The sequence below is a fragment of the Emydura macquarii genome, unplaced genomic scaffold (assembly GCF_026122565.2).
Source record: "Emydura macquarii macquarii isolate MOO-44397 ecotype Brisbane River unplaced genomic scaffold, CSIRO-AGI_Emac_v2 contig_2432, whole genome shotgun sequence".
Classification (NCBI taxonomy): domain Eukaryota; kingdom Metazoa; phylum Chordata; order Testudines; family Chelidae; genus Emydura; species Emydura macquarii.
Genome location: NW_027132569.1, coordinates 3,630,701 through 3,657,906, shown reverse-complemented (window position 1 = coordinate 3,657,906; position 27,206 = coordinate 3,630,701). Strand labels below are relative to the sequence as shown.

General features: G+C 41.7%; 1 protein-coding gene across 3 annotated transcripts in view; it reads left to right on the top strand.

Moving 5' to 3' along the window:
* The window catches only part of ELMO1 (engulfment and cell motility 1), a 434,299-nt gene that overhangs the window by 138,592 nt on the left and 268,501 nt on the right, over positions 1-27,206 (top strand). For 2 of the 3 annotated variants that reach the window (XM_067562514.1, XM_067562513.1), the window contains exons 8-12: positions 819-854; positions 15,107-15,206; positions 20,418-20,569; positions 21,239-21,317; positions 26,647-26,697. In XM_067562514.1, coding sequence (XP_067418615.1) covers positions 819-854; positions 15,107-15,206; positions 20,418-20,569; positions 21,239-21,317; positions 26,647-26,697 — 418 coding nt within the window. Of the gene's footprint in view, positions 1-818; positions 855-12,544; positions 12,567-15,106; positions 15,207-20,417; positions 20,570-21,238; positions 21,318-26,646; positions 26,698-27,206 lie in introns of those variants that run through there. The other variant, XM_067562515.1, reaches the window with a different exon arrangement.

Below are 27,206 nucleotides of genomic sequence, written 5' to 3'. Positions count from 1 at the left end.
ACAACTGGTGCCTCCCTTTTCTCAAATGGGTTATTCCAGCACCCTGGATGTGTTTACCCATTCATTTAGGTGTGCGGAATTTGGACCTACATTTGAAGCTCAGACCCACCTTTAGTTAGTATAAGGCTCTTGCCTGGACACTACAACTATAACTCAGGGAAGCTAGTTCCCATGTGGCTTAAAGTTGTTGTGTAGACATGACCTCACTATGTCCCCATAGCCATGTTTAAAAACCTAGGGTGAAATCCTGGCCCCATTGAAGTCAATGGGAGTTTTGCTAATGACTTCAACAGCGTCAGGATTTTAGCCCATCTAGCTTCCATCTACAGGAAAACTTTTAGCCATATCTGCTCCTTTGATTGTTGTTTGTAATGGAGACAAGGAATAAAAGAAACGAGTTTTTCTGACTTCATGTTATAGCAACTTAAGACAGATATCTCAAGTGTACGCTTTTATTATCATGAACTCTTTTGTATCAAAGAAACCTGGAAGAGGATGCACAGTAACTTAAGCTGTCTAGGCACTCTGAATGAAAAGATAAATAGAATCTAAAGGATCTATGTTCAACTTATTTTTTTCATTGGAAACACTTTCCTCCTTTCTTTCTTAAAACAAGTATTAAGGCCGGATAATTAAAAGGTATTCTGAATTAATTGAAGTCCTTTCCTTCACCAAATATTGAATCATTTCCTTTCTGAATAAGTGCCAGTAATTTATTGCCCCTTATACTATGTTGTCAATCCCTGAATTTTATTATACATGTACTTTATTTTGTATTAAAATGTATCTCCTCACGTGGAAGTTTTTAAATTTTGCAGACGCTATCAGAAATTGCAGAAGATAATGAAGCCCTGGTAAGAACTTGATTGGATCATCATCTTGCACACTTCCTCCTCTTTTTGCATGATTGATTCCAGGCCCTCCCGCTAATTTTATATTTAAATACATCTGCGTCTATTGATTCAACAGCTCTTCAACCTCTATTTCCTGCTCTTTGATGTTACCTGTCAAAGATTCTTGTGGAGCTTTTATTTATTTATTTATTTTTGCTTTGCTTGTGCAATGGATGCTTCATTTCTGTAACTACTAAAACTGTTGTGCAGGGGCTCTCACTATTTCCTACAGCAAGGCTGTTTTATTTTGAGTAAGCAACTTCCTTTTTGTTATTTTTAAGTCTGTGGCTTGTGTGATTATTCATAGTCAGTAAGTGCTTTTGCTTTGTGATGTTGGTGGAATAAAATTAAGATTGATAATACCAGTTTGAACTTCTGGAAGTTTCAAGTAATGCTAAAACCAGTGGGATTTTGATAACTGCTTAAAGGAAAACGGCAACATAATATATGCCTTGATTAAATGCTTTTCTCGATCACATGTGTTGTCCCAATGACTTCAAGTGGGACTATTTATGTTTAAAGTTAAGCACGTACTTACATGCTTTGCTGAATCACAGCCATATAAAGTATTCCAGTCATTATATTGGACTACAAAATTAAAATGTCAAATATAGTTAAATAACTAAACAAAAGTCAAATTAATCAAATCAAATAGTCATGGATCTGCCACCTTGACAATTTGGTATATGCTGCTTATTGTGGGAATAGATGGTAAATCCTGGTTTCATCTATGGTTAAATCATTGCTAGATAAAACATTTTAAAGAAAACAAACTCTGTAACAAGTCGAAACCTTATTTCTTATTCCAGTACAAAATGCCAGTAAGATAACTTGATTCTTAGCATGAAAGCTAGATTCTGAGTGAAACAGGTGCAATGTGAAAGGGCCTTAAAATTCCAGGAGCCACAAACCCCTATGCATGACGTGTCTCACGCAGGGGGATATTTGTCTCTTCTCACTTGTATGAGAGTAAATGCTGCTGCATTCATAAAGGAGTAATTCCACTTCCTGTGCCTCAGTCTGTTTCCCAGCAGTCTATTTTGATGAAGTATTGCAAAGATTTAAATTTTGCTCACCACTAGGCTTCTCTGCCTTAGATTATGTGGTTGTCCCAGGTTCTAAACATGTCCCTGTATCAGGGCTAAAGCACTGGCCAGGACTTTCAACTATATTGCAACTGAGTCTGCTGACTTGGTTATATTTGTAATGTAGATGAGCTTTACTCATCCAGTAGTCCCATTAACTTGTGGGAGTTAAGTCTTGTCTACACTGGAGAAATTCACATAGGTGTAACTGCACTGATGTAATGACACCAGTGCAGATCTCTAATGTAGATATGCTGCGTCAATGTAAAGAGGGGCCTACACTAGTGTGGCCTACTCGGATAATTTACATATTTAAGTCACACCAGCGTAAGCCCCACTTTACATCAGCACAGTGTAGCTCCATGGGCTTGCATTGATGTAAATAAATTGATATAGTTATCCTAGGGGCACATTTTTCTAATGTCCTATGAAGAACAGGGTTTGTCTCTATATGTCAGCTCTTAAGCACCAGGACCATTCATGATAGCAGGGATAGCTATTTCTATCTATCAACAATCTATAGATGGTTTTTAAATTCATTTTAATGTGTACTATGCATTATCTTATTTAGTAAATATCTGTGTTGTTGTCTAAAGTATTCCAACTACTTTCTGCAGTTTTCATTTAGCTGGCAGACTGATAGGGAAAAGTCCAATGGAGCAGGAATTAAAAATAAATCTAGAGCCCAGTTTAACAAACCAAAGTTTCAAAAAGAGTGAGGGCCCTTGTGTCACACGCAGCCTCCCCTTCCTGTCTTCGTGACTGCTTACATTAGAGAAGTCAAAAACTAATATTAAAAAAAGATGAGTCATTTTTGCTTAACAAGTTGACTTGGTATTTCAGAATGTGCCGCTTACCTCATTTTGTTACTGACAGCAACTTGTACGTGCCATCTTAGGAAAGGTGTCACAATTAAAACTTGATCTGTTGCCCTGAGAGGTTTGTATAATAATCTGTTTTGAAAGAAAAAATTTTTGAGAAGTGGTTTAATTTTCCATGTCCCTTCAGTTCTATTGACTGCCTTTATTTTATTTTCACAACATGTTCGCCAACACTTGGAGTAAAATATTGGATTATGGTCAAATTGCTAGTACTGGAGTAATGGAGTTAGGGCTTGTCTACACATAAAGTTATTCCTGTTCCTGAATAACTCCTGAATAGCATCCACAAAGTGGATTATGCTAAACCAGAACAAGGAACTCTCAGTATAGGTCTATGCTACAAGGTTTTGTTGGCATAGCTATGTTCGTCAGAAGTATCACCTAACTGACAGCTGTGCTGACAAAACTCCCAACATAGATATGGCTATGCTGACAGTAAAGGGCTTCAGTCAACATAACTAAATGTCACTTGGAGAAATGGTGTAGCTATGCTAGCAGAAAAACTCCTTTGGTTGGTATAAAATGTGTCTACAGTAGGAGGCTCCATTGGTATAGGTATAGCATTTGTAGTCTAGACGAGGTCTTATTCCAGATTCAGAGAGTCTACACATTGAGGTTATTCAGAAATAGCTAATGTGCTTTAAATTCACACCCCACCTTAATCTAAATTAATTTGCCAGTATAGGCAAGTCCTTAGGTTATAATGGAGGGGTAAGATGCAAGTCTAGCTGAGTTAACAAGTATGCAGGCAGGTTAACATTGGTAGAGTTACAATGGTTAAAAATCCTTTGTATTGAAAGCTTGAGAAGTTGTGACCCAAAGTACTATTACACGGGTACTTGGTGGGCAAAAAAATATAATTGCTATTGCACAATTAGATATATTATTATATTAGCTAGAAAACTCTTGGCAACTGCCTCACACCTTGTTTAGTAGTTCTCACCTGCGCAATGTGGGTGTGTGAATGGCTATCATCTGGTTTGGTAGCGGTTTATGTTCACTTTGAGAATGGATTACACAAGGTGCAAGTCAGCATAGAATCAGGCATATGATCTATACAGATAAGACTGATGCTTCCTGCGCTGCTCAGTTCTCACTGTAAGCACAAGTACTTTATACAGGGCTTGAAGTAAAGCATCTTTCTTCCCTCAGTTTTTGAGTCATGGATTTGTTTCCCTCCCCTTGCCTCCTCTTGAGTTACAGAAATTGTTGTCCCTGCTGCCTTGCATTTATCCCAGTTGTAGATCAACTACCTTTCTGCTGCTGCCTTTGTGCTTCTATCCACCCCTTCTAGAATTGTCTGAGAGGCAAGTGAATTTACCCTAGCCACTAAGTTTGGTGAGCTGGTATTCTAGCCACTAGTGATAAGTAAAAATTAATGTCCAACCCTATCCATGTAGTTTTTACTCTTACCACATATCCTATGAATCAGTGCTTCTCCACCCATGCATTATAATGCTATCTTTGTGACCAGATGACAGCAAAAACACTCTTAGTCACTAAGGCCTGGTCTAAGCTAAAAAGTTAGGTTGACCCATCTATGTCACTCAGGGTGTGAAAAATCCACACCTCTGAGCGTTGTAGTTAAGCCAACCTAACCCCCAGTATAGACAGCATTACACTGACAGAATAATTCTTCTGTTGACTTAGCTACCACCTCCCGGCGAGGTGGATTACCTACGGGTCAGGAGAACTGCTCCCTTTGACTTAGGCAGCTGTACTTAGCTATACTGCTGTACTGTTGAAGTGTAGGCAAGCCCTTAGTTTAAAGAGTCATCAAAAGAGCTCAGTAGCTTTCCATCATAGCATTATAATACCTGGTGGGAATATGTTGTTCTTTGAGTGCTGGTCCCTATGTGAATTCCGAACATGGGTGCGCATGCGCACCAGGTGCTGGAACTGGAACTGTTCATAGCAGTGTCCGTCGACACACGTGCTCGTTGTGTGTCGGATATATGGTGCGTCTGAAGTCTTATGAGGCTGCGCGGGTCAACGCCCCTCCAATTCTCTCTTACCGCCACATGGCTAGAGTGGGAACCCTCTTCCTCTCTCCATATTGGTAGTCTTTTTAGCATTATTGTATATAGTTTTTACACAGTTAAACATAGCTTCTAGTAGTTAATAGTTAGCAGTTATTAAGTTAGGAATTTAGTAGTAGTTGTCCATTTATCCCGTGCGGGGCATCCCACCCGCTTAGGGGGACTATGCCCCAACAAGGCGGCTTTAAAAGCTGTGCATTGCGTCCATGCTCCTTCTCCGTGAGCGACAAACGCCAGTGATGTCTCTGTTGGTTGGGTGAAGCCCACATCATCACCCTGCTGCTCCTTCTGTTGCTACTTCCCACCAAGAACTCATGAGGCTCGAGAGCTCCCACTCTGAAAACACCTCATGGAGGAAGCAATGTGCCCATGTGTGCACTTCGCTGGCACGCTGGTGGATCCACTGGAGCATTTTGCCCTCACCGCCAATGAGTACTTCACCAGCTCTGTCCAGAGTGGCATCCTTAGCTCCGATACCACCCACGGTACTGGCAGCAGCGTTGAAGCAGCACCATGCTCATAAGAAGCATGTTCATGGGCATGAGGGTGACTCCCCGAGAAGGACTGCCTTGAAATGCAGCATTGCCTCCCTGAGCCATGTCAGGCCATGTGAGAAGTCATGTGAGGACTCAGCAGCTGCTCCTCCACTCAAGAAGTCTCGGACAGAACACAAATCTAAACACCACTGAGACCAACCGGTGTCATCCTTGACTTCTGTTGTGGAGCCACTGCCTCCACCCCCAGGTCCATCCACACCGCCGGGACCATCAGGAATCCCATGCCCAGTATCGTGCACACCTGGCTGTCCCTGCTGACACCTATGGCTGAGCTTCTACCATATACCGGTTCCCCACCATGTCCCAGATCACCAGGAACCACACGCCCTCCATCACCAGTGGATGAACCGTTCCTGTTAAGCCACTGCCTTGAGCCGCTCCTCATTGCACTGTTGGAACAGCAAGTGATCGCCTCCTTGCAGAGGTGCTCACACTGGCTTCAGCCGTTGCAATGGCACTGCCATTTCTGGACCAGTCTTCCAACTCACAGAGGTCTTTGGAACAGAATCCCTCCTTTTCATCCGCATGCTCCTGCACTCTGGAACAGTGACGCCTGCCCTGTGCACCAGCGTATGGACCTCCCACTGATGAACCGTTCCGGTACCATTGTGGTCCAGCGGCTCCAGCAGATCCGTATGCTTGCACCTACTGGCACCATTGGGGACCCGTACTGTGGCCATGGGGCACCACTGCTGCTGCCTCACCACTACTCTTCACCAGTCTATACAGGTCCTCCCTCGGTTTACGAGGAACCCCAATATGCCGCACCACCAGAACCAATGGAGCTGTGACGTTGTCTGGATTAGGGGTAACCATTTATGGTATTATTTAATATCAATATGACAAAATGGCAATGATTCTTACCAGATATGCCGTCAGGTACCATTGGAAAGATTATAATTTGTTAAGTATGTTAATATTGTTTGTGTATGTGTCATATTTGTATTGTAAGTTATGGATATGTGTGATATATCTGAATCCAAAAACTTGTGCTGTGCTACTGGGTTATATCCCCCCAGGAAGATTAGTGTCAGGATTGATAACTCATTGAGGGTCCTCACCTGTACACTGAGCTCAGCGTGAGATGCCAGGGCTACACCTTATGAGTCACCAGGACATGTAAGAACATGCCTAGGGACAGGGGACTCTTATTTTTTCCATGCCATGGGTCTGTGTGTGGCTGTGGATGGGACAAAGGAAGTACAAGCCTCATGGCAGAAACTATAAAATGCAGCTGCACCCTTTCCATCTGGTCTTCATTCCTGATTCCTACCCCGGGATCAACTCATCTATAATTGAAGCTGTGAAACTAAGGACTGAGACCTCTCGAGGCACTGGGTGTGCTCCAGAGGAACTGTACAAGCCTGTGAATGCCATGCTTCTGCTGAGAATCTGATATATATGGACTTCAAAGTCATTTGTAGGTATCTGATTGCTTTGGTTATTTAACATCTCTTCTTATTTGTTTCTTTCCTTTTATAATAGACCTTTAGTTTTAGTTTTGGGTAAGAGCCAAACTTATATTGATCTGGTAATGTGGCTGAGCCTTTGAGGATCAGGAGAACATTTTGGTAAAGGGAATAATGTTTTAAATAACTCATCTCTTTACTGAACCTACTGGTCAATTGGGACCCAGAGACTGAAATGCAATAGAGGGGGCTGTGTAGCTTCATGTTTTACTTTCCTGATAACCCATGTGAGAAATCAGGAGCACTGTTTGTGACTTGTCAGGGAATCTAACTTCACTGTTATCCACCAGTTGTGGGAGAATCTGCTCTCCTTTTTCAGCCTGCCCTGATCTTGGCAGTTTCAGGCACGGACTCACAGGAGCCATCAATCCCCCCTGGAATGTCTTCCTCCCTGGATGAGGCACTTATCCCACCTTCCCTTTCTCCCAAGGACAACCATGTTCGATACCAGGACCTGCTCCGGCGTATGGTGAGGGACCTTAACCTACTGGCAGAGGACATAAAGGAGCCCCAGGACAAGTTCCTGGACATTCTGTAGCCGGTGGGACCCTCGCGCGCCACTCTTCCCACACACAGTGTGCTTCTTCAACCAGCTCGGGCAGTCTGGCATGCCCCTGCATCATATGCACTTACACCTGAGAAAGCGGAATGCAGCTACTTTTGTCCCTGCAAAAGATATGGACTTCCTGTTTACACACCCCAACCATGCAATTCGTTAGTGGTCCAGGCATCAACAGAGCATGCCAAAAAACAGCACTTCAAGTCCACCACTCCGGATCGAGCGACCAAGAAACTTGACCTGATTGGCCATAAGGTCAATACTTTGGTGGACCTGCAATTCCACGTAGCCAGTTACCAGGCTGTATTGGTGAAATATGACTACCGAACATATATCAAAGTGGCAGATTTTCAGGCCTCTCTCTCCAGGAAGATAAACAGGCCGAGTTTCAATCTTTGGTTGAGGAAGGCAAGTTGGTGGCCAAAGTCAGCCTCCAGGCTGCAGTAGATGCAGTGGACACATCATCCCACTTCTTGGCTTTGGGGGTGGTACTTCGCAGAGAATCATGGTTACAAACATTGGGGTTCCCAATGGAGGTCCAGACCATGCTTGAGGGCCTCCCTTTTGATAATCAAAAACTTTTTATTGATAAAACTGACAAGAGTCTACACTCGCTTAAGGACTCCCGCACCACTCTGCAGTCCTTGGACCTTTACATGCTAGTCCCAACTTGCTGCCAGTACCGGTTCTCTTTCTGCCCTTGGTATCCTGTCCACCCTGTCTACCAATCTACCTTCCACAACAGCAGGATCAATTGCGTTGCCATCAGCACTCTCAACGTCCTTGATACCCTCCTGCTACTACCTTCTCCACTTCTTCTTCTTTCCCGCAACGCCCGTCCAAACACCCATTTTGATTCCTCCCTTGAGACCTGCAAATCACCCTCCTCTTCTCATGCGGTCCCTTTGGTAATCTTTGGAGGCTGTCTTGCTCAATTAACCTTCAACTGGAGCAAGATTACCATTGATCGTTGGGAGTTTGGAAATCATACATCAGGGGTACCTCATAGAATTTCTTTCCTTCAACCCTCACCATGCCCCCTCCCCCTGTGGGGGAATGGGAGACTCATCACAACACAATCTCTTCCAAGAGGAAGCAAACACTCTCCTCTGGAAGGGTGCAATAGAGTGCATTCCACGTCACTATCATGGCCGTGGTTTTTACATCCCTTATGTCCTCATATTGTAGGAAGGAGGCAGCCTTTGTCCCGTTTTAGACCTCCTGGCTCTAAACCGATTTATCTACAAGTTCTGATTCTGCATGGTCACCCTTCCCCAGATTGTCTTCTGCGTCTCCCCTGGAACCTGGTTCATGGCTCTCGATATGAAAGATGCCTATTTTCACGTGGACATACATCCCGCCCATCGCAAATTCCTTTGCTTGATGGTAGGCCACTCACATAATCAGTTCCGAGTTCTGCCATTCGGAATAGCCACTGCTCCATGTGTCTTCATGAAGGTCTTCATGATAGTGGCAACCTATATATTACATCTTGGCCACTCGTCGTTCCCGTAGCTGGACAGCGGGCTCCTAGTTGTGTTGTCCCAGGAATGTCTCCTGGCCAACATCCTCTCCCTACAAAATCGTCTCATGAGCCTGGGGATTTGTGTCAACGAGGAAAAGTCAGCCCTTGTATCTCGCCAAGAGCTCACTTTCATAGGATTCGACTAACCTGCCTTGTAGCATGGGCCTTTCTGCCAGCGGATTGCTTCGCAGCCCTCACTTCAGTCATTGCACAACTTTGCCGCCACCCCCACACGTCTCAGACCGTGCCTTTTTCTCCTAGGCCATATGACAGTCTGCATCTCTGTCATCCCGCATGCATGTCTGCATATATGATGTCTCCAACTGTGGCTGCATACCATCTGCCATCTACAACTGGACTACCTCCACAAAAGGGTACCCCACCCCCCCGGTAGTCTTGACTTCCCTCGCATGGTGGTTCAACTTGGCCAAGGTTATGGCCAGCACTCCATTCAACCCTCTCACATCCAGTACCACCCTCACCATGGACACTTTGCTTGGAGGCTGGGGTGCTCATCTGGAGGTCCATACTGTCCAAGGATTATGGTCCCCCAGAGAGGCCAGAATGCAGATCAGCATCCTGGAATTACGAGCAGCCCGCCTCTCTTGTCAGGCATCCCTACCCTTCTCCCAATCCCATCATGTACAACTTCTCTCAGACAACAGGGTGGCTGTCATCTATATAAACAAACTGGGTGGAGCCCGGTCCCCAACCCTTTGAGTAAAAGCATTCATCTGTGGAACTGGTGCCTCAGGCATGACAAAACATTCCATGCTGTCCATCTTCTGGGCACCGACAAAACCCTTGAGGATGCTCTCAGTTGCCTCTTCCACAACAACCACAAGTGGGAGTTCCACGACCGCACTCTCCAACCCATCTTCCACAAGTGGGGCACGCCATGCTGGCACCTGTTTGCGATTTCTGCCAACCTCAAGTTCCCCCTTTTCTGCTCCAGGGGTGCTTTTGGATGAGGCTCTCAGCGGCACACGCTTCCCTTCCCTTGGTCACCCGACCTCTAATACACCTTTCCACCCATATCACTCTTTCCACAAATCCTCCACAAAATGCAACGACACCATGTAGTCCTCATCGTCATTGCTTCTTTCTGGCCTCACCAATATTGGTTCACTGACCTCCTTCATCTCTTAGTTTACCTGCTGATCCGCCTTCCTCCTCTCCTGAATCTCCTCATGCAGCAGTGCGGCCAACTCCAGCACCCAGCCCTGGAACTGCTTCACCTCACAGCCTGGTGTTTGGATGGGGCTTGCGAATGGACAACACATGCTCAACTTCAGTTCACAACATTCACAGAGCAGACACCTATCCACTAGAGCATGCTACGAAGTGAAGTGGAAGTGCTTCACAGTGTGGACTTCCTGTCACCGTCACCCCTGAACCCAGTCTCTATCCCCACCATCCTTGACTACCTTCTCCACCTTTGACAGTCAGACCATGTCCACTTCTCCGTCTGGGTCCACCTAACAGTGCTTAGTTCCTTCCTCCCGCTGATTGATTGCTTCTTCAATTTTAGCCACCCTGCCCTGACCCATTTCCTCTGTGGTCTCCTCAACACCTTCCTATCAGTCTGTAACAGTCCGTCACTCCCACCCCCCGAGCCTGAACCTCATCCTCTCGGCACTCGCCAAGCTGCCCTTCAAACTAGCTACTTGCCTCCTCACCCATCTCTCCAAGCAGGTAATGTTTTTGTGGTGATCACATCTGCCCGACAGGTTAGCAAGCTGGCAGCAATGATGGTAGACCTGCCCTTTTACAGTCTTCCATAAGGACTCCATCTGAAGTTCTACTTAAGGTGGTCTCTCCGTTCCATCTTAACCAATCCATTCACCTTCTATCCAAAACTGCATGCCTCATAGAAAGAGCGGACACTACATGCCCTTTTGACGTCCGACACGCGTTGGCCTTCTATCTGCAACGCACACGTTGTTTCCAGACCTTGCCCAAGCTTTTCGTCACCACTGCAGAACGTTGCAAGGACCACGTTCTTTCCTCTCAGCATCTCTCCAAGTGGAGCTCTCGTTGCATCGGGGAGTGTTACCCCTTCCCCAAGTCTCTCCATCACCTGGCATCATTGTTCACTCCACGCAGGTGCATGTGCCCTCCTTGGACGTTCCGTGGCAGGACATTTGTAAAGCGGCCGCATGGTCCTCTGTCCACACTTTCACCACTCACTATGCCATAGCCCCATCGGCAGTATCAGACACTACAGTTGGCTAGGTGCTGCAGACTCTCACTTCTGACGAGCCCTCGCTTCCACCTCCACGCTGAGAATTGCTTGCTGCATTTGGAATCCACATAGGTACCAGCACTCGAAGAACAAATGGCGGTCATTTGCTGTACCTGGAAGTTCCTTGAGATGTGTGGTCCCTATCTGGATTCCAGCCACACACTCCTTCCCCTCTGCTATGGACTCTGTGATTGTTGGTAAGAGGGACCTGGAGAGGCGTCGACCCACGCAGCCTCGTAAGACCTTGGATGCACCATGTGGCCAACACACAATGTGCATATAGGTTGACGAACGCTGCTACGAACATTTCTGGTGCATGGTGCGCATGCACACCCATGTTTGGAATTGGGATAGGGACCGCACATTTCGAAGAACCTCCAGTTACAGTAAATAACCTCCATTTCCTCTGAGTGTGTATATATGTGAATATAGGCTGAGATTATTCAAAGCTGTGTAGGGGAGTTAGATGCCCAATTCCCATTAATTTTAATTTATTTTAATTGAAAGTCCAAATTCCTTAGGTATCTTTGACAGTCTCAGCCACATCATATATATGTATGTGAAGAGTAATATATTGTAACTAGTGTTTTTGCCAAGAGTTGTTTCTCTAATGTAGACATGATAATAACATGAGTGTGTGGAGAGGAAGGAGGTCACATTCCTCTCATTTTCTTAGCAAGGAAAACCAAATATTTCATACTGTTCTTTCAATTTCATAAGCATGAGAATGCAGTAAATTTTCAGGAAAGTAAAATGATTCACAGGTTTTGACCTGATGTGCACAAAATAGTTTTGAAGAGAGAGTTGACTGACTTTTCAGTAAGTGACCTATAGGTGCATTGCATGCTGGATTGCATGCATGCAGAATAAATACCATCCAGTATTGCATCAACAGAATTGTGCAATTTTGTTGATCTCAGTCTTCATTAAAATCTCAGTGTTCAGATGATAGGAGATTGTATTTACATATGTCTTTGATCAGTAAAGAAACACTATGTCCTCCTTACTGAGATGACATACGCTCACAGCATCTTCATCAGGAATTAACACCAGACTGTTAAATCATTTTGCAAAGGTTGCAAGGGTCTGATGTTTATGGGACTGTTGTGTGTCATGAGATGTGAAAGATCTTGGTACAAATGTGTGTAGAAAAAGATCTTTCTTCTTACTGGTTCAATATGAATGGAACACTGGTGGGATGAAATTTTGTATTCGATGGAGAATGCTGTTTCTTTTCTTGGTTTACTATTATGGAGAAACCTGGATTTCCATAAAGTTTCTAGCAGCCGTTATACTACCTGCCTCTCTTAATGGTGTGAGTATATTTGTGAGGTTATGTGTATATGAATGTATTAGTATAAAGTACCACAACTAAATTTATATTTTGCTTGGGAGTTTAAGGCCATTTCACTTGCAAAGTCTAACCATTTATTGTAAACTGAAAAAAAACAAAATTAATCTATGATCCAGGCATTAATATACTGCTCAAATCGTAACTTGCCAATTAATTATTCTTGTGACTGTTTTTGTTGCTTGGCTGTGCTATTTCTGATGCTTCTCTGTTAAGCTTACCTTTGACTGTTTGATATTCAGATAATATTATGCTCCTACTGATATGTTATGTGGACATGGATTTTATTTTTAATTTCTACTTGTTTAGTTCCAACTTTACAGTTCTTTTTGCCCTCTCTGCTAATTATTTGAAGTGCTGTAGTGCCATCTGGTGGGGAAGGATGAGAATTTTGTTGTAAATGAGTGTTAGCCTTCATTTCCGAAGTTTCAGAGGGATGCAGACTCATTACATGAAGCACTATTTGTTTTTCATTTTGGGGCGAAATCTTGCCCCTTCCACCATCCCCACAGGTGCAGATGGCACTGGATTCACCACAACTAGTAGGGTTTTGGTGATCATGCAGGATTCCTAGAGCCTATATTGGAAGGATGCTCCCCCACTTGTGCCACACAACTGTGGTTTCTTTCTCTTCTGTGGGTCTTTGCAATCCTGCAGATAGCTTTTATTAGAGGTAGGGGCTGGTAGAGTCCAACCACAACTGGGGATATTGCAACTATGAGGCTGAATTCTTTCCTCTAACCCCAGCAGGGTCTCTCCTGTACACACTGCTTGGTTACTCAAGCTAGAAAGTTTCCCTCTTAGGATATGTTGGTACTGCAGCTGGGAGGTGTGCTTCCCAGATCAGGTAGACAGCCTTGTGCTAACTCATTGCAATGGGATAGAGCCATTCATATTTAGACCAATGGAACTATGCTGTCTTCCTTCCTCTAATTGTGTAGTCTGTAAGTGAAGTCCCCCAGCTCTGAAAAAGTACTTAATATTTAACAGGATAAAAAGTTGTTCAAAGCAAGTGCATTGTAAGAGATGCAAGATGGACCTAAAAATGAATGTCCTTCAAATATTTGAATCTAAGGCTGTAATAAAGATGAAAGTTTTATATTTTTGGAAATGTTAAAATACCACTTAACGCTAGATTAACACCGAAGTCCCCAATTTATCCAGTAAACCATGACTGAGAGTTGCAACAGTGATCCTTCCTATAGACTTTCTTGTTCCTCTCTATTAGATTAACCGTCTCTTTTGGGCAGATGTTAACCCATTTGTCTTAGTTGGTGCAGGATTTGTAAGAAATCAAATATACCAGTAAGGATTATGCATCAAATTTCCCTTAAGTGCCACCAGGACATTGGGCTCGTTTCTAAACTGTGCTGAGAATGTTGGCCCGATTCAGCAAAAGCTCTCAAACATGTGCTTAACTTTTAGTGCTTGAGAAGTCACACTGAAGTCAGTGGGAATACTCTTCTGCTTTAAGTTAATCACATGCTTAAGTATGTTGCTGGATCAGAAGCAGAGTGCTCAGTACCTTGAAGGATCATGTCACCTCATTTAGGACTCAGTTCTGCCACTATTACTCATGCTGAGTAGTCCTTACTCTCTGAACGGCCCCACTGAAACCAATACGCCTTGCACTGAGGCCTTGACTACACGTTACACTGGCTTAACTTAAATCAGTTTTTAAAATGACAGTTAATTGGTACGAAATCATGTGTAGACACTCTTATTTTAGTTTGTGTGTGGTATTTGGGTTACGTTTAACCCTGTACCTAACTGATTTACACTGAATTGATATAAATTAGATTTATATTGATTCGGTTTACAAATGTCCACGCAGCCTTTTGCTCTGATTTCACTAAATTTGTTTTAATTTGCATCTTCAGTGAAATTGGTGCAGCTTTGCAGTGGACAATTCTTGAGGTGCTACTCAACAGGAGTAAGGGTGGTAGAATCTTGCCTATAAGCAACCTAAATAATCATTTTCTTCTGTAAATAGATTTTAAAGATGAATGATTGGAAAAGTTGTTGCATAGCAAAGGTAGAATCTCTCTAAACACTTCCTATATTTGTCTCCTGTGAAGAGGAGGAACTAACAATTCACTAACTTTCTGCGAACACGCCTGATATGTTGGTATGAAAAAGCAAGATGCCGTTCATATGGTAGTGTCCACATCATTTGCTAATGGAGGACTCAGCTTGATTTCCTCCCTCAGCTCTAATAATATGAACTAATAGAGAGGTTTAATCTGCATTGGATGATTTTCTTGGGCTTTGCATGAAATTTTCTCAGAAGTGAGGGTTCGTCTCTTTTAGGAGACGGTCTTTGATGTCCATGCTAAAGTGTTTTGGAATATCTTTGTTGCACTGCCTCTTTTGCTCTGCTTCTACCTTAACACATATCTGGCTTTGTTGTCTTGTCTTTCTAAGAGCTTCCTGCCACTGTTCCCTTTATCGTTGCCCTGCTGCATTACTGGTAACTGTTGTTATGACTCCTGTCTCTTCCAGCTTTGGAGATATGTTATCCTTTACACTGACTGCATTTGTTGAGCTGATGGATCATGGGATTGTATCATGGGATACATTCTCTGTGGCATTCATTAAAAAGGTAAATTTGTACCCTACAGTGTATGTTTTTAATGTCAGTTTGTGTGTCTAGGTTTTAAGCATTTTTCAGGTAGGTAGTAATTAACTGGGCCAAATGTGTATCTGAAAGTGTGTGTGGGATGAGGGGGAAGGACTGTTTCAGATTAAATTTTATTCTGTTGTAGAGCCTGAACATGCTTCTACTGAAATCTCGGTGTGCTCTTGTTGACTTCAGTGGAATAGGGTCAAGTCTGTAGTGCCTTTCTTAAGCCTTACATACATGACAGAATCATATCGATTTATTAAATTGGTTTAGAAATTGACTTAGTGACATTGGTCTCTTGTGTGGACCCTCACTTTGGCTTAATTGTACCTTATATCAACTTAGTATAAGCTAAAGCTAAAGTTTAAACTCAAGACCAGGCCTTACTTTGGCTTGAATCAAGAACAATGGCAGCATGTTTTCTTTTTTGCTTGGTTGTACTGTACATTTAAATGAACAGATGCTGAAGAACTCTTTGTAGCTGGAAAGCTTGGTTCTTTCCCCAACAGCAATTGATACAATAAAAGATACTAGGTCGCCCTCCTTATCTCTCTAAAGAGAATTAAAAGTAGTTTTGGGACTTAAACGTGATCTATAGTCCACCTGCTAATTTCTCTGGTTTTATAATCACATTTTCTTGTTTTTAAATGGCTTTTCTTTCCCCACACAAACTGGGAAAACTGACAATGTAAGGAAGGGACTATAAGGAAGGGACCAATAGAAAGAATAGAGAAGAATGTCCGAGGGGAGAAAAGAAGGAGAGAGGCAGAGTTTCAGGAAAGGTGCCCCAATCCTGCAATGTATTGTGTGCAGATGGACCTCTGCACTCCCATGCAACCCCATCTCCCTCAGTGGGGCACTGCACAAGTGCAAGGACCTTCCTGTATGCAAGGGATCATCACAGGACTAGGGCCTTCCTTCTCTGTCATGGGAATCCATTGCTCTACTAGCACCAGCCAGGCCCTTTGAATTTGCTGGTGGGGCTGGTGCAACCACCGACAATAAGGATATGGGGGCTGAAGATCTGCTGCTAACTAGGGGAGATGCCAGCCCTGCCCCTTTGAAGAGCTTCCCCCTATTCAACGGAGGCAGAGCTGGAAGGGAAACATTAAAGTGAAAGACATCTAATTGAAAAAAGCAGAAGCCTGAAGAGAACTCAGAGGAACCTCTACGTTGTCTTAGTCACGTATAATGAACAACAAACAGCATGATGCTAAATGTCATACACGTTCAAACACCTGAATGCATATGGTTGCATTGAAATATATGTCATTCAAAGTGGTATTAAAAGAAGAATTCACATCTTTCAAGTAATGTTTTCAGAGAAATTAATTAATATCATTTGAAGGAGAAAGTGTCTTTCCCTTATATTTATGATGTTACGTTTTTATACCAAGAGAAAAAATAAGCTATTTAATATAATTTTAAACCCATCTTTTACACTCCGCATATGGCTTTCTTCCAGTACTGGATGTCAGCAACAGGTCTTTCCCTCCTGCCTGCTATCTGCTTTCTCACTACAGACACTGCAGTTCTTTTAGGCTGAGGTTTTTCAAAGTTATCTAAAGGATTTGGATGTCCAATTCTTGTGATGACCAGTGGTATTTGTGTGTCAAAATCCTCTATGCATCTTGGAAAATCTCAGCCTAGTCAAGACACTTAAAACAACTTTTAGGCTATAAGCGTCATGGCTGCTCTCTGTAATGATGATGCCCTAGATCCCGTTGAACTGTTTACTCTACTTTTCTAAAATTTGCTGCACGGGAAGGGGATGGCATCAGGAAAAATATGTCTTTTTTATGACACACAGTTTGTTGTTTGCTAGTCAAGTGCGACGCCAACAGTACTTTATTTGAAAATAAGATACTCACTTGAAAAGCATGTGCACCACACCATATCAGCTTCTTAAATGCCTATACTGACATCAAACTGTTCCAGGCAGTAACAAATGAACAGATTGCTATTTTTCTGCCTTCTGTCACAGTTTGGTTGCAATTAAGTTACAATTTGGTTTTTTTCCGCCTCTATATAGTGATGGGGTGAAAGCACAGAATTGGGGCTCAGGAGATCTGGTTCAATCTCCTTCTCATTTCCTGTTCCCTTAGGCAAGTCATTTAGGACCTGATTCAGCAAGGCATTTCAGCACTCCAGTGAGGCCACTCAAATGCTTAAAGTTATGCATGTTTTAAAGTGCCTTGCTGAACTGGGACTTCAGTCTCTGTGCCTGAGTTTCCTGTAGCTCACCTATGAGGTAGTCAGAGCTGTGAGATCTTTTATGGAAAATTTAAAACTAGTTGAAATTTGTGCTTGTGTATGTGTATGTTTGGAGTTCCTATGAACATTCCCTGCTTTGTACAAAACGTTTCATTTCAGACATTTTTTTGATGATTGAGCATGATCTTTTTCCCCCCTACTATTTGAATTTCTTGGGGAAAAAAAAATTAGAAAATGGAGTCCTAACTAATATAGTGCTTGTCAAATATAGTTCATCAGACAATGGCAACATTTGATGAATATTTTTATTTGTATTCAGGCAGCTCTATTTTTAGACAGATTTTTGTGGTTCATTTAGAACTTCACCTATGGAGAGGGTTTCTTTTTTATTTTACTCCCCTCATAGTCCTATAAACGGGACAATTGTTAAAGGGGGAAAAGAGAGTATTATTTCAGTTCAGGATTCACAATTGAGCAAGGTAATTTGTGGCCAGTTCTAACACACATGGCTCTGTAGAGTTTATGCAAGTTGCCTGTCTCCCTGTGCAGCCTGTCTCTCCCTCACTAGTCTGAAAGGGTGTGTCTTACACTGCACTCTTCTTTAGGTGGCATGTAGCATACCTTCACACACAGTCCCCCTGGCATGGGTATAAATAGCAGTATCGATGGCGAGGCACGGCTTAGATGAGTTAAGTAAATATATGCCTGAAGGGTCTGAGTATGTACTTCGAGTACTTCTCTGTTCCCTCAAGCAGTGCCTTCCTGTGTACACTGCTGTTTTTAGCAGTGTTGTGTCCTGCTGCTGTAGCCCGTCTTCTGCTGCAGGGAAAGACTCCAGGACCCTTTCCTGGCTCTGTCTCCCGTGCCAGAACTTTTCCTGCTGCAGTGCAAGGCTCTGGGAATGGGGAGCTGCTTGAAGCCTTTCCCACTGCCACAGCCTTTCACTGATGCTTGTAGCTACACACATCATAGTGTGGACACAGAGTGCTTTTCGCTGCCACTGGTGTGTAGTATAGGCACAGCCTCTGTGTGCAAACCGTTCTGTTGTGCTGTGGCTGTACATTTGCAACAATGAAAAGGGATTCTGACTGGGATCAGATGAGTAGTTCTGGTTTAAGGCCTTCTCTGCAATGGGTTTCAGTCTCCAGTGTAGTTGCACCAGTGCAAAGCCTTAGTAGAGATATGATTTACACCAGTAAAGTATGATTTCCATTGGTGCATTTTACCCAGTTTGCATGGTAAGCGGGACCTGTGCAAATCATGATATACCAGTGTAAATCATGTCTACACTAGGGGGTTTGAAATTCCAGTATTGAGAAAGGCTAGCTCTGCTCTGCTATTCTCGTCACTTCATTATACTTTCCACTGCTCACACCTGTGATCACTTCCCTGCAGTGTTGAACTTTGTGTCCTGGCTCCTGACCTCAATTCCATCATACACACCCCAGGTTCCTCTTGCTTTAATGCAAAGTAGTTAAAAATATGGGCACTCTGTTTACTGCCTTTCAGTAAGAGAACTGTGTGGCTATTTAACTTCACAACTGACATTTGGACCAGTGGTCAGACTGCTGGCTATAGGTCTAGGAATGCCCACTGAATCATCGATAGGAGCGAAAACACAAGCAGAGAGTAACGGGGTGAGGGAACTGTAAGGAGCAGCGGTATAATAAGTTGGGGGGTTTTTCTTCCTTGTTTCCATGCCCACAGCACACACAAAAAACATGTAAAAAATTAGCTCCTTTCCTACTTCTACTTCAGAATTTAAGAAGCACAAAACTAAGGCTTTATCAACACTATAGTTTTTAACCGTGATTTTGTAACTGATTAGCGGCACAGTCACTTAAACCAGTTACTAGTTGCAAGGTTCAGTTTGTCTCCATAAAGCAGCTTTTTGGCCATCAAAACAACTTTTGTGCATCTTGAGGTATCATTCTGCTTAGTCATGTTGACATCCATGCATTCTGGGAAAATGTGGGCTATTGTCCATAAGTCCTCAGCAGAAGGCAGAGTTCCTAGAGAACATGTACATAGAGTGGTATCAGCAGCATGCCGGACAATACACTCTGACACGTTCAGCTGCACAACCAAACTGGGTACACAGATATGGCTAGGGGCATGATGGCCACTCCGCAAAAAACCGAGGATGACAATTATTTGTTGGCCAAGGCCTCCAGTAGGGGTGAAACACTTATTAGCTGACCACAGTTACTAGGAGTTCTTACCATCATGTGTGTGGAAGCCAACCATGTTTATAGCCAGCTATGCCGGCTCAATTAAAAATTGTAACATGGAGGTAGCCTTTGAGTGGTGTTGATTTTTGCACTGGAAGTCATGATGATGATAGGGGAAAGCACGTGTAGTTAATGCTAAGGGAAGGCAACTTTCACTGGGAAGGTTGCAGCTGCTTTAGCCACTCCTGCCCAACTGTTGTTTTAACAGTGATCTGAAGAAGAGCTCTGTGTAAACTCGAAAGCTTGTCTCTCTCACCAACAGTAATCAGTCCAATAAGAGATATTACCTCTCCCACCTTGTTTTTAACAGTGACAGTTTAGAGAAAAATGCCCAACCTGGATTACATTACATTAGGGAGGATCAAATATTCTTCCCCCACTCTTTTCAAAACATCCTCCAGCCAAATACAAAACTTACAGTTTCTTAATGGTGATGCATATAACATCTGATATCTGAACATTAGCCAGATACTTAGCTGGTGTAAATTGGTGGCACTCCATTGATTTAAACAAATCCTATACCAGTTCACACCAGCTGGGAAGCTGGCTCATTATTTGCTTCAACATGTTCTGATTGTAATAAACACAAACTGGTCGATACTTTCCTTGTATACATTTATGTATATATAACAACTAGCATCTACACAAATTATCCCGTCTGCTTTTGAATCTTGTCTCTTGTCCCTCTTCCCATTCCCCATGCATGTAAGCAAAATATGAATTATTCAAATGTTTAAATTTGTAGATAGCAAGTTATGTGAACAAATTTGCCGCGGACATCTCTATCTTGCAACGGTCATTAGCTATCCTGGAGTCTATGGTGCTCAACAGCCATGAGCTGTACCAGAAGGTAGCCCAGGAGATCACAATTGGCCAGTTAATCCCACATCTTCAAGGGTGAGTATCCTAGATAATGACTGACTTTTGAATGAGCACAGTGTTTAGAATTAGAGTTGTAAAAAGAACAATTTTTAAAAATAGTCTCTGAAATAGATTAAATTCAGCCTCAGTTAACAAAGGCTGAATAATTTGTAATGAGCCTGGTGGCACTGTCCATTGTATATCACTAGTTCTGGCTAAGCTGGTTGTGTAGTAGCTGCTATATGGTTGAATGGAAGGGGGGAAAATGCAGATGAGATACCATTAATGGTGAACTAGTGAGTAATATTAGCATGCAGATGGATCCATTTGTGTACCATTGTCTGGAAAACTAGTAGGGTAGAATAGCATATTTTGCTGAGGGTGAGGTTGAGAAAGAAAGAAAGATTTCTTAAACTGAATGTGCTTTGGGTAAATAATGGTTGGAAGCTTAGGTAGAAGCTGTCTACAGTCATGCTGGGTGTTAGATAACTTGCAGATTTTCTTGCATCATATTTCAGGAGTTTTCTGTTCAATTCAAATGTATATTAAAGAAAAATTCTTTAATCCTTGATTAGGAGGCTTATTTGCAGAATATTTTGTCTCTTCAGCTTAATTTTCTGTTGTTTTCAGATAACACAATAAGAAAAATTAATTTCTAAAGCACATGTCCATCTTCCATCATTATTGCAATTATTTTCCACACAGGACAGATCAAGAAATCCAAACCTACACCATTGCAGTAATAAATGCACTTTTCCTTAAAGCCCCTGATGACAGGAGGCAGGTGAGTTGCTGGTTTTTGTTGTTCATCTGCAGTCTTATAGAAGAATCTGATTGCTTTTGGCAGCTTACCTACATCTCTGCTCTTGTCTCCCTTCCCCATTTTATTACCATTGGCTAGAGCTGATATGGGGCCTACTGCTGATCTCACTTCTGCTTAATGTATGCTGGTGCACCTCCATGCAGTTTAGTGGAGTTATTTCTGTCTCTCACTGGTGTAAATGAGAGGTAAATCAGGCCTGCTGAGTTTTTCTGATGTAATATAGATTCAAATAAACTGTATTGTGTTAGGAAACTGCACTCTTTGGTATCTGCATTTACTGCTGTGGGATTGGCCTGAGTTATTTAGTGCACTGAGTTTTTTGCCGACACACCCTGTAAAATCATGCTCTTCTTTGTATGTCACCTCATTATTTTGCCTCGGAGATGTAGAATGCAATCAAGGTTAGCCTTTAAACCTACCTTAAAGTTAATAGAAACTTGCCTTTTCTTGGCTATATGGTCTATTAATTAACCACAACACATAAAGAGTCAAGGTTCTGAATGCTTAAAAACATTAAAGATCCCAGGAAATTTTCTGCAAATGGGGGTGTTAACCCCAGCCTCTTGGCCAGATGCCAATTCAGGTAATTACATTCTACCTACCAGAGAAGAGGGATTATTTTTTATGTCACTGATCTAAAACAAAATGCCCTGCTAAGTGGGAGTTGCCAGACTGGAATAATGTTCCCCTTAGCTAATATAGTGCTAAAGTTTAGAAGCTTCAAATGGAAATATTTCAAGATGGCTGCTCTATGTTAAACAAGGATGGAGTAGAATGTATAATATGTGGGAGCTGCTGCATTATGTTTATTAGTTAGTCTACTAGATACTTTTCTTAAGATTTCCCACCAGTGATGGCAATGGTGGGAACACTAGCACTGGAGACACATCATCCTGTCTGATGTGAAGGTGCTGCTTGGTCAACACTGTTGAAAATCAGGCCAATTATTTAAGTGCCTAAATACTAGAACTGGTTAAAAAAAAAATCATTTTTCTATAAGTGGATATTTGAATGCAACTTCCATGAAAAGTTTTTTTGTTTCTGTCATTATTTTATTTGATTTTTTCTGTTAAACAAAATTTTGGTTTAGTTTAGGGATGTAAGCAGCTAAACATTTAAACGGGAACCGGCGGTCTTACCATTTACTAATTAGTTTAAACGTTGCTCTCTGGGGAGGTGCCAAGCCTAGCGTGGCTTCCCTTGCTTGCACGGCTCTTGCTTGGCGGGGAGCCACCGAGGCCCCCTCCTCCCCTGCATATGCAGAGCCGCAGTTGGGCAGCTCTCACTCGGTAGGGAGGAGCTGAGCCCGGCGCCCCCCCACGTGCGGAGCTAAAACATTTTATTTTTAGAAATTTAAATGGATTGTTAATTAAACGAATTTTTACATCCCTACTTTAGTTTCAAATTAGAAAAATGTTGGTTTTGTGTGTCTTTTCTGTCCCTGCTCTGTTTCCTCTCCCACCCTGTTTTCCAGTGGAAAAAAGAAAAAGGGGAGAAAGAGAGGAATAAAAACTCAAGATTAAAATTTTAGTTTAGATTTACTTAAAAAAAAATGTGGAAAAATGTTCGCACGAAAAAAAAAAGCGTGGTCATTTTGTTCCCGTTTTGTTGTTGGAAATAATTACCATTTTTCAATCAGCCCTGCCAAATACAGATTAAGAATCCTAACTTCGTACACTCATTTTTGTAAATCTTGGGCTTTATCTCTCCAGTAGCTCCTGTTCAGCTGCCATATCATACTTGTTTGTTTTTAAACAAAAACACAAAGCTCTCCACGCTGGCCAGGGCCAGGCTAATTACAGATGGGTTTGCAAGCAGTGATTCTGGTCATTGAGAAGTTCATGACCATAATCTTTTAAAATCATTGGAGTTAGAATGGGTCGTGTTTACTGTAGAAAGGGCCTAAGAAAACATTTGTTAGGCATATTTGAAGTTAAGAAACTCTGTCTAAAAAGTAGACTGAACTTAGCTATGCCATTTAAATGTATGCCATTTAAATTTTCTGGTAAGGAAAAGCACATTTAGAGTATGAGTTTACTAGCTGTTTGCTGCATGCTTCTGAAATCAGCTTTCCCATAGTGCCTTTCAACTGAGTATCTCAAAGGGCTTTGCAGACATTAATTAAGTTTCACAGCATTCCTGTGAGGGTGGTAAGGGATATGTAGGAATCATTTCACCCCCATAATTGCTGCCACCTTTGTAGTGGGTCCTTGGTTTCTTTAATATTACATAATGAAGAGGTAAGAACACCATTGAAACCAAATGGAACTTCAGAGGGAGTTTCTGGTAGGTAGAATGTAATTACCTGAATTGGCATTTGGCCAGGAGACTGGGGTTAACACCCCCATTTGCAGAAATTTTCCTAGGATTGTTAATGTGTTTAAGTGTTCAGAACCTTGATTCTTTATGTGTTGTGGTTAACTATTAGACCACATATCCTAGGAAGGGCAAGTTTCTGTTAGGCTTTAAACCTACCTTAAAGTTAACCTTGATTGCAGTCTATATTTCTGAGGCAAAATAATGAGGTGACACAGTCATAGTGTCATAGTTCTTAGTGTTCACTGTGTACATAGTGACATAGTTCATAGTTTTGCTGCCGGGACTTGACTATCCAGCTCCAGTAGCCATTACTAACAGCTGATGGGTGTAATGTAGCGAACTGAAAAATCATATTATCAGAAACCGATAAGTGGGCATAATAGTACAAGGAATTCCCCTAAGAATTACGAAGACTGAGGCTTAGAATTTACAGCAGGGTCCATGGTGTAATTCTATCTCGTTTTATATCAATACCACAGCAGGTGTAGTGTGGTGAACTGGAAAGAGTGGAAAACTTACGGTGGTTGCCAGAATTTGCACTGCAAACTCCTGAAAGGGATCCCACAGTTTTATTTCGACACAATAAATCCTTGGCAAGGGGTTAGACTAGATGACCCTTGTGACCCCTTCTAAACCTATGGTTCTATATCAAAATATTGCACAATGCTAGAAGCTTTGGCAAACTCCCATAAGCTGCACTATGAGGATCCAAAACTGTTTAGTTGACTGCACTGTAATTAAGAAATAGATCTAAATTTCTCTTAGTGCCCTATAACTTTATCCTTTTTCTTTTTTCTGGCTCTGTACTGTAAAGAAACAAAGTTTTGTAAATGAAGCCTCACTTTACTCCTATCAAGGATAATGCTGGACCACATTTCCTTAAAAAAAGAACTTCTCCACAATATCAGAAGAAAACCAAGAGTTTGAGGCATAACATTAAAAGACTCTCTTTGAAATCTATAGTTTTATTGTTTATTAGCTGCATTGTATTCAGAGGTGACCCTGCAGAGTACTAGGTGGACAACTTTGTGTAATCTTGTGTTAATGGAAAACTTTAAGAATTTATTTCTAAAATGAGGCCAACTCCTTAGTTGGTGTAAATCTGTGCAACTCCACTGAAGTCAGAGAATGATTTTTAAATAACAATAATTTTTGTTAATGGACCAAAACCCATTGTAGGAGGTAAAAACAATGACCAGAAAGGAGGTCCCCATAAGAGTAACACCAACTGTGTTAAATCTGGAAGCTAAAAGACTCTTAAATACAAAGTGGCCATGCTGATAACCCAGTTTTTCAAATCTCTCCATGATTTTTTCTTTGAGTGAGGAAGGGATTCTTCCATGTATTCCTCATGGAGGGAGTCATTATTTAGCCTTCTTAATTATAATGGATATTTGTTTCTGAGTAAACTCGTTTTCTTTCCTGTTCGTTCTCCACACTGTGAAGTGTTTGTGCCGGTAGCACTCCCCCTGCTGTACCGTTGTGAATTTTCAAAAAGGATCAACACATTGTCATAATTCACACCATTCCTGTCCTAACAGTCTACAGCTGCTGTATCAACAGAGGCTTGAAAATAAAAATAAAGCTCTAACAAACGTTCTTTGGTTCTCAATCACTTTTTTTTCCTTCTTACCTCTGCACTCTGTCACAATACCATTAGCTTGATGTAGAGAACACTATTAACATCCTTGATTGTCCTTTGACTGTAAGTCAACACTTTCTTTCTATATTAGAATAAGTAGGTTCTCTTCTAATATTGCCAATGCCAGCCTTTATTTATGTTGCTTCTGCCTTGTTTATGTATCCTTCCTGCAGTTATCCATTTCTTTTAATGTTTTATTTCTGTCATATTTTGCCTGTTTTCTATCTTCTTGTATAGATTTTCAATGTAAATATACAACTTGGTTAGCTTTTATTAATATTTAATCTTGCAAATATTTGCAAATGCTTTTTTGTTTTTCTGAATATGAGCAGTATTTTGAATCAGTTGTAACTACACAGAGTCACAATGGATTATGATTGATAGTTTCTTTGAACTATAAAATATCAGAACTGATGTGATATCTTGTGTTATATTATGTAAAACTGTGTCGGATTAGCCAGTGATTGCAGAAGACACAATTTACAGCAGTGGTCCAAAATGTCCAATTGCGAATCCAAGTGTATACGTAGCAATGCACAAAATTTCACCCATGTAATTAAATTGTGCGTGCGTGCGTGCGTGCGTGTGTGTGTGTGTGTGTACAAAGATCAAATAGATGCAAATTTATATATCCCAACAAGAATAAAAGGAAAACAAGAACTTTACAGTTCTGATGTCTAGATTCTTCTGCAATGGCAACGTTATATACTTAGACCATTACAACACGTACAAGATCAGACAGTATGAGATGCAGCTAGATAGCTAAGATTGGCTGCTTAAGAATGGATGTGAAGTCAAAGGTGCGTGTTTGGTGGTTACTGCATGGTTAAAGATAAAAACAGACGTAACTAACTGAGACAGATTAATTGCTGACTTCAAGGTAAAGCATTAGACTTCAAAACAGTTGAAAACTAATACACATATGCACAATTTGATTCACTACTACTTATTACAAAGTCGCAGCAGGCAAGTAGAAACATATGCAACTTCCCCCTGTTTTTTCTGCATATTACATATATTGGTTCCCTCCTTTCATCACTATTTTTGGATAATCAAAACATTCTGCTCCCTATTATTAACTGTATGGCCTCCAGTCCCTTCATTTTCTTTGTCCCTTTTTGTCACGTTAGAGTTATCTGAGTTTAAACAAAAATAAAAAATCAGCTGATGCAGTCACCGTAGGCTTGTGAGGCCTTTTATTTCATTTTTTGATGAGAAATACTGCTGATACACAGTACTAAAACACACCCAGAAATGAATTCCTAGTTCTTCTCACTGCTGCACTGAAATGTATGCTTTTAGCTAAATCTTTGTGTTTCTCCAAAACAGGAGATGGCAAACATTTTGGCACAAAAACAGCTTCGTGCTATCATCTTAACAGTAAGTATTACTATTAAGTTTCCAAGGATTTTATTTAATAACACAGGAGAAAAAACATGTTACCATTTTGGTGGGTATATGTTGTGTATTATACATGTTTATGTTCTTTTAGCTGTTTTTTAATTTCAGTATGCTTTGTGGTTTGCTAGACAAGGTAGTTCTGCTGCTGAATGAGCTCAGAATTGACCATCCGAAAGGGAAAAGAGGTTATTTCCCTGTTGAGTAAATTGTCATTTCTCTACCAAGATTTACTAATGAGTTTAAAAAAAAAAGTATTGGGGGCTCTCTTCCTTTGGAGGAAATGAGCATTAGCTTGCAGACCAGCAGGAGTCTGAAAAATCTGCAATGGCCTTGGTTAGGTCCAAACTTGATGGTTTGAACCTTCTGTCAAGCAAACAATGTGGACAGTGCTCCATGTCTTGCGAAATCAATCATGGTGCCTTTTTGTGCATCATGTGCTCCAGATGATTTTACAATCCAAAAACTCCTGTGTTTCTACATGTTTTGAG